At 43.4% G+C, this 14,125-nt stretch overlaps 1 protein-coding gene across 3 annotated transcripts in view; it reads right to left on the bottom strand.

The window, feature by feature from the left end:
* Positions 1 to 615: 615 nt before the first annotated feature.
* The window catches only part of FGFRL1 (fibroblast growth factor receptor like 1), a 174,153-nt gene continuing 160,643 nt past the window's right edge, over positions 616 to 14,125 (bottom strand). For all 3 annotated transcript variants that reach the window (XM_030492644.1, XM_030492645.1, XM_030492646.1), the window contains exons 5-7: positions 12,841 to 13,125; positions 8,441 to 8,794; positions 616 to 5,558 (exon numbers count right to left, since the gene is read on the bottom strand). In XM_030492644.1, coding sequence (XP_030348504.1) covers positions 5,149 to 5,558; positions 8,441 to 8,794; positions 12,841 to 13,125 — 1,049 coding nt within the window. In that variant the 3' untranslated portion in view covers positions 616 to 5,148. The remainder of the gene's footprint in view (positions 5,559 to 8,440; positions 8,795 to 12,840; positions 13,126 to 14,125) is intronic.

Raw genomic sequence — 14,125 nt, 5'->3', positions numbered from 1 at the left:
CTGGGGCTTTATTCCAGTATTTCATATGTCTAAAGAGCTTCAGACAGTCACAGAAATGGAGCCGGCAGAGAAATATTTCCTCTTTCTCACCCCAAGTGTGCAATTTCTGTGCAGGGCTGTTTGGGTCCGAGGTCCAGGTCAGGTCAAGACGAAGTTTGGGTGAGGGCCAGCTTTTCTGATCTTAAGATGTAACAGCTTGGGTGTTTGCTGCCTATGGAGTGAGTAGTGAGACACTCACATGCTTGCCTTGAAGGTGCTGGGCTTGACCTTGAAATCCCTGCTCCACTCCAGGCACCCCAAAGCTAATTGCAGTTTGGCTCCTGGTGCAACTATTGCATTTGGCTCTGGAAGTGATCAAAAATAGTTGCTCCACTAAAAAATAGAAGCCTTTTCCAAACCATTCAAAAAGTAATACCTCTGCTAGATCCACAGCACCTTCACAAAACAGCAGACCAAGCTGTGGTGCAAAGGTGATTTTGCAATATTGTCTGCTTTGCCTTGCCAGCATGTATTCCTGATGTGTGCTAACACACATGCACATGCATACCCTCACACACACACACACAGAGAGCCATTCTTCCCTTCAAAAAGCAGTAACTTTCCAGAACTCTGTCATCTATTAACACAATTCCAGGCTTTTATTCCTTTTCTTCTGCAGTTTTTATTACACAGCCACAGACATAGACACGCTCTGCTGTCCTGTCTCATTTTGATGTGTTCGGTTACCATATTTGTCACCAGTTGAAAATCACATAATCCGTTATATTTTCAATGCCTGGTAAAAGTTTTCAGTTTGAAAGGGGCTGATTGATTGTACAAAGATTGTCCATACAAAGTTCAAAAATTTGCATGTAAAGCCATGTTTGATCAGTAATGCAAATAAAATATACAAAGAAGGTGAGTTTTAAGCCCAAAATTCTTTTGATCTTTGAAGTCCCATTGCTTTAAAAGTATAACTGCCTTCTGCATCACAACCCAGCATGTACATCTATATGCCTATATGTATATGTATACATATAAAATAAAACTTCTGTGTACAAAATAGTCAGTAGCTAATGGCAAGACTATAGTTTTCTTTAAACACACTCTGTTCATGTGTGAAGATGAGTCCAAATCTTGTCCCATTGAAGAAAAAATGAATTTAAACACAAACAGGACCTGGCTGAATTTATTTAGACTAAGGAAGACTTTGCAGCACATGCAAGGCACAATCAAGCCCTAAAAATAAATGGCATGCAGTAGGACATGGGACAGAGTGACTCTTAAGAGCACTTACAGGTACACTGTGAAGGCAAAATAGTTCCTCAGAAATGCAAATCCCACCCAGGCACAGCAAGCCAGTGCAAGGTCCAAACAATGTATACAGCCCCTCTTAAACAGCGGATATGATGATATTTTCCTAGGAGGAAATTTCACACCATTTTGGGTGCCCAAGAGGAGATGCTCAAAGAAGGAGCTGTTATGCAAGGCAGGAGGAAACCCCCATGCTTTCTGAAAATCAAGACCTCTGTATCACTTCATATGGCACATCCAGAACCAGAGCTGTCCTCTCAGTGCCATGGTTGAGAGCTGCCGCTGTGCTGGGCTGTTGTGTCGTTCATGCTGGGTGGTTTACTGCAATGTTTGCCTTTGGAGATCTCTCTATCAGCATCACTAGATATTTGTCTCTAAAGGCAGGAGCTTTAAAGGGCAGCAAGAGGACACTCCTTCCAGTTGAGCCATCTGGTAATATGTGAAGTTTTTGGCTGTGTGATACAACACTATGGAGCTGGATCACAAAGGGTACTGGTGGAGAGCATTATGCTCAGCACGGAAGACTGTGCTGTATGGAAAATGGAGGATTGCTTCTTTCAACCCAAAACCCCTCTCTCTGAGGGTCAGTGACATAGCTGCCATCTGAAAAAGTGCCGTGTGTCTTAGGGTTTGCTTAAGGCTGAACCATGCAAAACCAGTGTTCACCTCCACCTTTGAAGCGGGATGTGTTAGAAAAGTCCTCTCTCTGCAGCACTGGCACAGAGAGCAGAGAAGGCCCATAGGCTTACAGGTGAATCCTGCCCTCTGCCATGCCTCTAATGCTGCTCAAATGTGCAGCAGCTTGAGAAGTACTGTGATGTAGCAAGTAGCTTCTCATAGGCATGAGATATGAGATGTAACCCTCAGTATCTCCCATGAAAACATCCACTTACTGCCTCTTTAAAATAAAAGTGATGCACTTAGTGTATAAAGGCTTTTATTTTTTTTTTAATTAAATGACTCAATAAGCTAGAGCCATTAAGAACTCCTGCCTAAATCATGCCTTGTATCCAGAGCCTTCAGTGCTCACATTTAAGTCTCCCTGAAGCTGAGAGGATGCATAAAATTCAGCCTTTATGAACTTCATAAATTTGTGTTAACAAAGTGTAACTGAACCCTCCTGCTGAGAAAAAAATAAACAAACATAGCAATGGGTTGCTTTATTACAACCTCTACAGGAAGATCATCCCTGAAGATGGTCTTCCTGTAGAGGTTATAACATGGATTTCCTACTACAGCAGTCAGGAAAGCAGCAGTGTGCTATGCAGTGATGTATTGCAACAGTGCCAGTTGGTAAACTCTGTGTAGGAAAATCTTCCTCCTCTACTTCTTCCTCCTCCTTTTCCTTCTTTTTCTCCTTCTCTTCCTTTTTCCCAGAGTTATGGATGGCTCCAGCCAGCACCAGTACAGTGGACAGGGATGGAGCCACTGACCCAGGTGGCTAAGGCAAAAAAAGGGACTTTTTGGAGCAGCATTTATTGGTGAAGTGAATCGGGAGCTTTGCTGAATCAGGGCCCCATCTCACAGCGCTGCGGCTGAGCAAACAAGGAACTGTTTGGTTTGCTGCTCATTCAAACAAGCCAGCAGAAAAATCACTGCAGGTCAACCCAGAGCAAATACCTTCAGAAACATTTAGAGAAAAGCAAAGCGTTGTTTTGTTTCAAATTAAATAGTGTTTCACTTTTAAATGGAGCAGCTGGTTTGTTGAGGATCCCGCTCGTGGAAAAGCCTTTGAGAAGGAAATAATTTCAAACTTAAAAATTAGCACATTTCATATTTTCAGGGTTTTTTTACCAGCACACTTGAAGTGAGATGCAAGTGAACAGTAAACACTTGCAGCATTGCTGAACCTGCCTTCTCTAAAGAACATTTTGTCCACTAAAGAGTTGGGTGCCTCTCCATAGCTTGCAGCAGAATGATGGTGTGAGCAGCTCCCCACATGCTCTTCTTACTGCACCCACCTCACCTTTCACTGGCTCCTTCAGCAGCTGCATTTAGAAATGAAGTGTTTCACTTGCATTTCATATTTCCCCCTTCCCAAGCACCCTGAGGCCAAAGTTCATTTTACAGGCACACAAATTATTACATTTTGATTTACAGAATTTGCTTTTAAAAAGAAACCCCACTGGAAGTTTGTGCTTGGAAAAAAAAAAAGTAATCTCCTTCTCTCCCCCCCAAAATAAGCATAGGGAAACAGATTTCCCTGTGAGCAGAGAACTTTGCTGCTGAAGATGACAAGGGGTTCATGAGAAGTCATCTGGCCACTGCAGACCCTCATAACCAGAATATAACCAGTGGAAAAGATCAGATGGCAAGGATGGCACCAGTGGTACCTGAGATGATGTCAGGAGATTACACATGGATAGTATAAAAAGGCATTGAGATAGATGACCTCCAGGTTGGGAGAAGTACAGTTGGTCACATGCTACATCGAGCGTATTCTGAGCATGGTATCTATAGAACCTGGAAAAAAAAAAAAAAATCTTTATTTTCTTTGATCAAAAATACGTATAGAAATGCCTGTTTTGAGGAAAATATCATACATTTTTTTTCTTGTTTAACAAAATAAATTAAATATACATGACTTCTGTTTAAACTCTATATAGAATTACAAAGGTTTTATATTTGCAATTGGATTTATCTCCAGTCCATAAAGGTATTTAATATGCTCCTTATTTATTTTCTCTTCTTTCTGTTTTTACTGTTGTTTGAACTGCAACGAAGCTGTATCATTTGCAAACTGTTATCTGAAGGGAGGGGACAACCACACACAACCTCGGTGAATATTTCTCAAATTCATTGCTTCCTACAAGGTTATTATTTCATTTTCTTTGTTTCTTACTTTATTTTTTCCTAATGTTTTCATGTGTTTTGCATTGATGTAGAAAATCCAGTAGCTTGTCACTGTGAGCCATCAGAGGACAGTGTGTTTTGCTTTCTTCACCATCAGCAGTTCAATTATTATTATTATTATTATTATTTCTTAAATATAAATATAAAGGTGTTCTGTACAATGTTCCTCTTTCCTTCTTTCCTTTTTCCTGGCAGTGGCACTGAGTCCTAGGACTGGGGGATTGGAGCAATTGTGGTTTGATCTGCAGAACACCACATGGGAATCACAATGCATTCACCTTGCAGATATCAAGCCAATCAGCTTGGTTAGTGTTTCAGACCAAATGACCATGATTCAGAAGCATTCGGCATTTCACGCTGTGAATAGAAATTAGATGTTCTCTTGTGTTATATTTTTCCCCTGGAAGAAAAGAACTGGTTACGTCTCCTGGTGCTTTGGCACTAAACCTCAGTCACTTTGAGCGGGAAAGGTCTGGGGGCTTCCCACCAAAACAAGTGACGTGAAACAGGCACAGGAACAGCAGTGCCCATCCAGAAAAGCACCACGGTCACCTCTTGCTCTTCTTGCTCTTTTTAGCAACACGAGGAAGGAGGCGATTGTTCACGTCCCTGTATCCTGTCTCACTTGTTGCCACCTTGATGACGAGATCTGGGAAGGCTCTGCTGCTGGAGATGGCTGCCTCTCTGCTGAGATCTGGAGTTCCTTCATTATTCCTCGGCTACATCCTGATTGCAATAATTAAAAACAAAAAAAAAATCTCTTTTCTCTCTCTGTCTTTCTCTATTATATATATATTTAGATAGATATAGATATATACACATATATATACACACATACACACGCATATACAATTATATATATGTATATATATATTTAAAATTATATATATAATCTTTTCTGTCTGCTTTGCCTATTGCTGGCAGTGTGAGCTGACTTGGAGCAGTCTCTTCTGAGGTACCACGAGGAAAAGCCCAAACGAGCTACTGTACACGGCCACCCTCTTAGCACTGGTACTGAATGTGCTGGTGCTGATGGACTTTGCCTTCCACGTGTGAGTGGGTATGGGTGTGGATGTCCGTGTAAATCTTTGGGTACATTTTGGATGCCATGGCAGGGGCAAGTGCAGGCCCTTGGGACAGTAAATGCTGCTGTTGGGCAACATATTCCTCATAGTTTATGGAGGAGATGCAGTCTTTGTCAGGGACCTGGGAGACACAGATCCTGTCCCGAGGCTGTGGCCGGTGCACGGGGGCAGCGGCTGGAGGGGAGCAGGGTTTCTTCTTAGTCTGGCAAAGCCACAAGAGGATTGTCCCAAAGATGAAGACAGCTCCAGCAGGGATGCCGATGATCACGGGCCACGGCAGGCTGCTGGCCGAGGAAGGGGGTACAGGTGCACTCGGAGGTTTGGGATCTGGACATTAAGGCAGGAGAGAGACAGAAAGAGTTAATTAAATGCAAGCAAAGTGGATTCAAAACAGATGTCACACTCGGGCTGGCTTTTGTACAGGCTGTCTGGCAACCCTGCCAGACCAAGTAACAAGGGAGAAATCAAGCCAGCACATGATGTTTGGTAACTGCTTTGCTTTTCAGTGCTCCCGGAAGGACAAACAACTAATTTTCTATGGTTTTGGGGTCAGAAGGGGAGCCTTTGGGGGATTTTTTAATTTTCTTATCCAAGCTTTAATGGATGCACTAGAGCCAGCCAAAGAGTCTCCTAAGACACTCACTCCGCAATGGAGTGGGCTTTGCTGCCCAGGCTGGAGCACACGACACATGTCAGTAATACCTCCATGTCAGCATCCAGGAGGCACGATCAGGTTGTGCAGAGCCACAGCACGTTGACCACTTGCCTCTGCATGTGTAACTGTGACTGCATGGGCTTTAGACACTCTTTGGTATCCCTGTCTAGCGATAATGGAGCTGCTCAAGCAATGCTCTGCGATGGCAGGCAACATGAATGTGGTGTTTCGGAGGTGTTGTCTTGAGTTTCTTGTGTGGCTGGGAGGAAGGCTGAAGGATGGGGAAAACATAGGTAAGCTGGTGTCCCTCCTTCGTGCTCAAGCCATAGAGAAAGTTCACATGGCATTAAAGTGTGCGTCCAACTCCCTATGTCAAACGGACTTTACCTCCAGCAGTCGCTTTGGAGAGATTGGTGGCTTTCCAAGGGCAGCAAATCCAGCTACTGGAGAAGATGCTTAAGACAACACCTTTCACACCTACCTACCCCTTCCCCTCTCTCCTGTTGGCAACCTGTACATCCCCGGATAGCCTCAGCTTGGGGTAGCCTGGTAGTTCTCAGCTTGATATCTTGATTTATAGACCCAAAAGGAGACCTGGGGTAGGATCCTAGCTATTAAAATCTCTATCTAGATAGCTACCAGCTGGGATTTCCAAAACCCTGAAAAATACCTAGGTACAGGATTCAGCTTGCAGGGAGACACTCAAGAAACTTTTAAAACCACAGGCTATCCAAATCACCCAATATGTTATAGTCAAACATATTTCAAGCCAAACTTCTTTAAGATGCTAATATCTTTTTCTCCCCTTGACAAATAATCCTAGTTTGAAATATTAAATATATACTATGTGGTCTCTTTGAAGTCAGGAGGACCTATACTTGTTGACCTTAACAGATAAAACTTTGATTCACCAACACTGCAAATCACAGAATAATTTAGGCTGGAAGGGGAGTCTGGAGGTCCAGCCCCCTGTGTAAAGCAAGACAGGATCAGAAAACGGACCCATCAGTTGACCACAAAAACAACAGTGTTCATGATGGTTGGCAGAAATCCTCTGCTGGGCTGAAACTGAAGTGTTTTGATATTCATCCATGCTGTTTTTTGGAGCTGTCTATGTCAAATCTGGTAGATTTACAAGCAAAATGGTGTTTTTAACTCATGGCCTTGCAACCACATCTTTGATTCTGAGGGCAAGCTGGGTTCTCCTTCTCCATCACTGCCAATAACAACAGGCCTCCAGGCTCTGGTTCTGGTATGAGGCCTCATTATAATCCCATTTAAATCAATGGAAAGTCTCCCACTGACTTCAGTGGGAGCTGGATCAGACTCTCATAGTTTAGAAACTCCCAGAGGCTTTGAGTCATATCCCACCCACGCAGCCTTTTCCTTGGGATTGACAGGTCTTCTAGTTGGAGTTTAGTCCCAAATCTAAGCGATGTAGAAGAAGTTGCCAACAGCATTCTCCTACTTGGCAACCCGCTGTCAGTATCTAAATTCAAGCTAGTGACTCTCGGAGGCTGCTCAAATGCAGAGCTTTGGCAATCAGTGAGCAGAATAAGCCATGCTGCTTTAGTTGCAGGAGCATTTTCTCCACTACCTACACAGAAAACCAGTTCTAATAGCCTGGGATAGTTGATGATTTCTATATCTCACTGGTGTCTTGACTGGAGACACCACATTAGACTCGACATCTAAACTGTTCTGATATTGACTCTAGCTCCTGCACTTTCTTAGCTGTGTTGGCCTTATGGTGGTGAAGGGAAGAAAAAGCAGCAAGATTGAATTTTGTCCTAAAACAAGTGGATCTGAAGCTAGATTCACATAGCAAAATGAGGCAGAAAGAAATGTTCTTTACAATAAAAACTATTTATCAGGGCAGAACTGCAAAGTCAGGAGTAAATGACAAAGGATGGTGTGCTTGAAAACAGCCTCAGTTAGATGTGGCCACCAGCTCTGAGGCCTGGGGAGAGAAGGAAGCAGCTGTGAGTTTGGTACAAGGGTCTCCAGGGAGTCACTAGGCAAGAATTTAACTAATCAATCATTCTCTCTTTCACATTTATTCTTTTTCTTTCCCTGTGGCCAGGACAGTTTTTATTCTTCTCTCATTGTATGGGCCTGTATCATTGTCTCCCTTTACCAGTAAAAGCAATACAAATAAGAGCAAGAGAAAGGAGAAATGTAAAGGAATGGGGTTGCAAACTGTACGGCTATTCAGCAGCTCTCATGTCCTGCACTCTGTCACTAAAGTGATGTAGTGCCTGCAACTGCAGTACCCTTTCCTAGCTCCTCTTCCATACAGGAGCAGATCATTCTATTTCACCTTGCTGGAATCATTATTCCACACGAAGGGAGAAAAGGAAACATCCTAAAGAGGATTTCAGCAGGAGCTGATTTAATCAGGGTTGATTTAGTCTCCCATTCATTCTTATCAGAATTGGGCTAGCCTAAATCAGCACAGAGAGCCATGGACCCCAACAAACATCAGTAGTTGTATTAATAAATACCACGATGCAGACTGTTGGTTCAGATGTAGGGAAAAAAAGGCATAACTCACCTGGCAGGACTGTGAGAAAAGCACTGCGGAAGCTGTAGCCCATCGTGTTTGCGCCAAGGCAAATGTACATCCCTGCATCTTCTTCCTTAGCTCGAGTAATCATCAATTTATTCAGGTAGGAGCCATCAGGACGGGACCAGACCTCCCCCGTGGGCAGCACAACAAACTTCTGTCCCCCAACGTCGATGGTTGAGTTGTACTTGCTCTCTGTGCCATACTCCACCCTCTTCAGCCACTGGATGACGGGTTTGACATCGCTGCGGACTTTGCACTGGAAGGACGTGGTCCCACCGTAGTCCACCGTCGTGTTGACAGGGTGCGTCCCTGTCAGGATGGGCTTGGACCTCGTCCTCTCTGCACAAAAACACAGGGAGCTCCATGGAAAAAGGTGTTTGCCAATGTGTGATTACAGAAACATAGGAAAAAGGTGTGGAAGGGATGAAAAATATTTGTCTAGTCCAACTCCCTGCACTAAAGCAGGCCGAGATTTCTGCAAATCTCTCCTGATATAAATTTGCCCAGCCTCTGCCAAAGCCTCTAATGGTAGATGCTCTCCACTCTTTCCAGACAAGTCTACATTGCTTGAGGCTTAGCAAGTTTTTTCTCATGCTCAACTTGAATCTTCCTGTCTTCTTTATCTGCATCAGATGTGGAGAAAAATTTGCTCTCCTTAGCCCTTATATTTTGGAAGATTTTCTTCAGTCCTCTTGCACACACTGAACAACCCTCCTAACTTCTAAGCGAACAGGGTCCTACGAATCAACTACAGAAAGTTTTTTCTGTCTTTGCTGTGTTTCTGCTCTCTCAGGTCACTCATGAAGCATTTAGATCTGGGTACCCAGTTTGTGGTGTTATTACTTGACACAACACAAGTCAGACCAGGCTTTTCTGCTCTTTGGCAAGTATTTTAAGTCCAGTCTGGATTGCTGAATTTCCCCATTCCCTTGCTTGTATGCTGCAGCTGTGAGATGACTGAAGAGGCCATCCTTCCTTGTACTCCCTCTTATCCCCATGTCTCAGGGACCATATCGAAGAATAATGGGATCTTAATGATGTACCTTGACCTACAAGGTCAGAAGCTGCAGTGATCTTTCTTGAGTCTTGAACAGAGGAAGATAAATGGCCTGATACTAGCCAAAAAGGCCAAAACCCATTTCAGGATTAAATTTGGACAATAGGACAGGTCTGAACACAAATTAAGAGGATTATTTCACTGTAAATGTTCATTTGATATTGACGCTGATGATGTCTTATCAACGTTTCTAAATATCTGAAGGGAGGGTGTAAAGAAGAGGAAACCAGGCTTTTTTCAGTGGTGCCCAGTGACAGGACCAGAGGCAATGGGCACAAACTGAAACACAGGAGGATGCTTCTGAACATCAGGAAACATATTTTTACTGTGAGGGTGAGCGAGCACTGGCACAGGTCGCCCAAAAAGATTGTGGCATCTCCATCCGTGGTGATATTCAAAAGCCATCTGGATATGCTCCTGGGCAACTGGGTCTAGGTGATGCTGCTTGAGCAGTGCGGTTGCACCAGATGGCTCCCTAAAGGTCTCTTACAGCATCATCCGCTCTGTCATTCTGTGATGCTTTGTCTCTTACCACCACGTCTGGTCAGGTGTAATTTACAGGTGAATATGACAGAACCTTATGTATTCTCAGGCACAACCTCAGATTTTTCCCAGATTATTTACAAGTACATATCTATTAACAGTCCACATCAGAATCACTGTGGCTGCCCCAGTTTGGGGACAGTGAGGAGTGGGATAAGACATGTTCCTTCTCCTTTTGGTCTTCCCAAATGTTCCCTAAGGAGAGATAAAATTGGATGGGAAAAGGCCCCTTCTTTCACAGACTAATGGCTGGCTGTGGATATTGACTAATCTTTTGTCTGGGAGTCCTTCAGGAGATACCTGTCATCTCTATTGCTGGGACTGGAGCAGCCCATGGGGAAAAAAACTCTACTGGAAGGCATCCCATGCCATGTCATCCACTGCTGGGGAGCTGAAATCACAGGCAGTATCAGTGAGGAATATCTTCACTTCATCCTTACCTCCCTGCTTTTATTTTTCCTTTTTTCAGTCTAATCATCCCCATGCTCACTATGGAGCAAATTTTTGCGGAGGACGAGCTCAGAAGGCTTTTGCTTTTCTAACCAAGAAAAAAGGTCTCCTTTCTCACAAATTGTTTTGCCTCAGTTCATCAAGAAAACAAGATGGTAGGAAAGGAAATCAAACACAAGAGGTTCACAAGACCATTCTTTCCAGCATGATCATAAGCCTTAGGTTGTGTCAACACCACATAAAGTCAAAGGAAAAATATATCCCTCATTCTGAGGAATGTTTGGATTTTTTTTTGTGTTAGCATCAGAGAAATCAGTCACAGTTTCTAGACAAGGAGGTGTTGCAAACTCCTGTCCTAGGCACAGAGAGAAATTATGGTATCACAGTGGGTGGTAACTGCTGGCAATCATCAACTGCTTTTGACAGCAAACACTGTTGGATTGAGCATGTAACAAAACAGCTCTCACCAGCACTGGCTTTGGGGTGAGAGGAAGGAACAATGGACCCTCTTTCAAAAACTCAGGATACTTTCAATAATGAGGGCTGCTTGGGAAACAAAAATACCACAGTGGTCTCTATAGGCTTTGCCTTGGGACTATGAGTGGAATCACAGCTGGGGAGACTGAGACTCAGATAAGCAGGACTTCGGAGTGGAGGCTCAGGGCAGGGGGAAAGGAGGAAATTGAATAAAACCTGTAATGCTCCACAGAATGATGTTAAAAATAGAAAGATGTCTCAAAATTGCTTAATGCCCTTATCTCCTTGACTCTGGTTCCAGCTTTGGTTACTGTTTTCACTCCTAGCCAGCAAAAGCTAATGAAAACAAAGGTTACATACATCTTTAAGTTGATAAAAACCAAGATAAACAGGGACACAGAAAGGGGCTTGTTCCTGGTGCTGTCTGGTTTTGATGAAGTGAAAATGCCACAGCTGCCATTAGGATGGGGCTTGATTCATTTCCCTGTCTCTGCTCCTGTTTTTAGTGTAAACATATGTTTTTACTGTCTCCACACAGCTGCATCTTTATCAATCCCAGATGTCCAGCAGGTTTGTGCCTTCAGAGCCCAACATAGCTCCACACATGTGCTTTTAATTCCTGCAATTCTAGAGAAAGGGCTTATCAGAGAACAGATCTCTACCTTTAAGAACAATCTTTCACACTGGCATAAACTTTCTCATGCTAAAATGTATGCACAGGCAAACAACATGCTTTCCATGTGGCTGGAAATCACCCCCCGTGCCCCTGCTCCTCATTAATGAAGGCTATTCAATCTTCCCTCCACTCAGCTCATCTTCTCCACTTTCTTGAGTTGGCTGCTCTGTACATTTCCATGACAACTTATGATGATGTCATAGGAAAAGCACAATAATTTAAGAATAAGAGCTCTTCTCTGGTAGGATTTTACTATAATTAACTTCCGTAATAACAGGGAAACAGGAGATTGGAGAGCAAGAATCAGAATAGCCAGATAGTAGGAAGAGCAATTTACCCCACCCCGATGCAGGGTAAACCCCACAGCTCATCTTCTAAGGCTTGAATCCTTAAAGCTTTGTAGGCATCTAAAGACACAGACAGGACACTAGTGGGACTTTTCTTTTTTAGTATCTCATTTATACTCACCTGAACTTTCAGATGTCCAAATGCTTTTGAAAATCTGGCCCGTGTCTGGCTAATCACTCTAGATTTCTGCTAATTCCCTTCGGATACTTCTCTAATGAAGTGGGCCTCCTATTACAGCTATCCAGACTAAATTTTCAGTTATGGAATCATAGACTCATAGAATTGGTTGGGTGGGAAGGGACCTTAAAGCTCACCTGGTTTCAACCCCCTGCCAGAAGCAGGGACACCTTCCACTAGACCAGGTTGCTTCAAGCCCCATAAGCCTGACTTTGGTTGGCTTTGAATTGGTCAAGCCAATTGATTGGTTTCACTCTATTACCTCTCTGATAGAGTAACCTGGGCCATCCTAAATATTTACACCCCTCCTCTATGGCACATGAAAGGGCTTTCTCTGTTATTTCTCAGTCTCCCCTTAAATTGACTCTGCTGATAGTGTAAGACTGAACTATGCAGTGGTGAATTTTTACCACGCAGGTGCCCTTAGTCATGACTGTTTTCCAAGTACCTCTCCTTATTTCAGCTACATTGCATTGTTGATGCTCTGTCTTGCCCAGGTGTTAGGTTTATTCTAGACTTTCGGTAATGTTTTTGCTGTCTCTGCTGATGTTTTAACACTTCTCCATTACTGTGTCAGCTATCAGCACTGCACGCTTGCCACCATACTCTCTTTACTCAGCCAACCCCTTCCCTTTCCACCCTACAGGCTGCACTTACGGATTACTTCAACTTTGTACGTTGCATTGATTTCTCCAACTTTGTTAAACACTCGGCAGGTGTATTTCCCACTATCCTCTGGCTTCAGGTTCTTCAGGTTCAGTGTCCACTTCTTCTTCTTGTTCTCCCCAATCTCTTGGGGTGTGAGGGGCTTATTGTCCTTCAGCCACGTGATGTCGGGCCGCGGGTTCCCACTGGCCACGCACTTCAGGCGGATGGAACTGCCGACAGGACGGGCAATCACTCTCCGTCTCATCTTGGCAGGCTGTGTGAACCTGGGCCGGGCTGTAAAAGGCACGAGATATCGACTGTGGTGAGCAAAGGACATGCAAAAAAGGATGCTGCTGTCAAGTGTTATGGCAAAAGTCACTCGAGAGTGACTTTGGCAGCTCGATATGTAGCAGTGTATCACTCATATCAGGTCAAACTAATTTCCTTTAGAAAGGAGACATTCAGCCTGATGCATTCAAATGTCTATTGCACTGGCCACAGCACTAGCTTTCTGCATAGCACAACCCTGAAATTTCTCAGTGTCCGTAAGACATCTGCGTCAGACCATCTCACAAAATAATACCAAAATCACGTTATTGTAGCTAAAGTCCAAATGTGGACCCATAATCACATTATAATTGTTACCACATTCGATGCCACAAATGCAAGCCCTTGGCTAAGACCAAAGGAAAAACCTCAGATTCCTGTCAGGCTGACCATTTTCTCAGTCTTTTGCTGGTCACTTGAAGCTTAATTTTCTGAAGACGTTTTGCCCCTTAGTTCTCACTGGCTTTCATGAGACTTAAGAAGAGTCAACATCATTTCAATACGTAGGTAAGTCTTAGAAGTATGCCAGACTTTTGTACATTGATCTGAACTTAAAGGTATGCAATTGATTCAACATTAATTTATGAAGCATTTACACTGAAAGGCCCCAAACGAAGCAAACAAACAATAAAACCCCCTTGTGTTTGCTATTAGAAGATACTCCATGCTAGTCCATCCCAAAAATTGAGAAGCTGAAGCAATAAATGCTGGTGGACAGAACCATAGATTAAGATAGCCACGTTGTCTTAGCAAGGAAATCACCAATACTTTCAATGGCAGTAACAAGAACACTAGAGAAATGAAAGGTCCCCACCTGGCAAAATCTGCACTTAACTTTAATTCAGATTATGTCAGAGTTCCAGCAGGAAAAGAGGTGGCCCTTTCACACACTAGTAGTTTTACTGACATTGCAGAGAATTTTCCTGGGAAGTCATGAGTTGGTTTTAGAAGTAAGAATTCAACAGAA

The sequence above is a fragment of the Strigops habroptila genome, chromosome 7 (assembly GCF_004027225.2).
Source record: "Strigops habroptila isolate Jane chromosome 7, bStrHab1.2.pri, whole genome shotgun sequence".
NCBI lineage: Eukaryota > Metazoa > Chordata > Aves > Psittaciformes > Psittacidae > Strigops > Strigops habroptila.
Note: the sequence above shows the minus strand (reverse complement) of the source record. Positions and strands in the feature narration are given on the sequence as shown.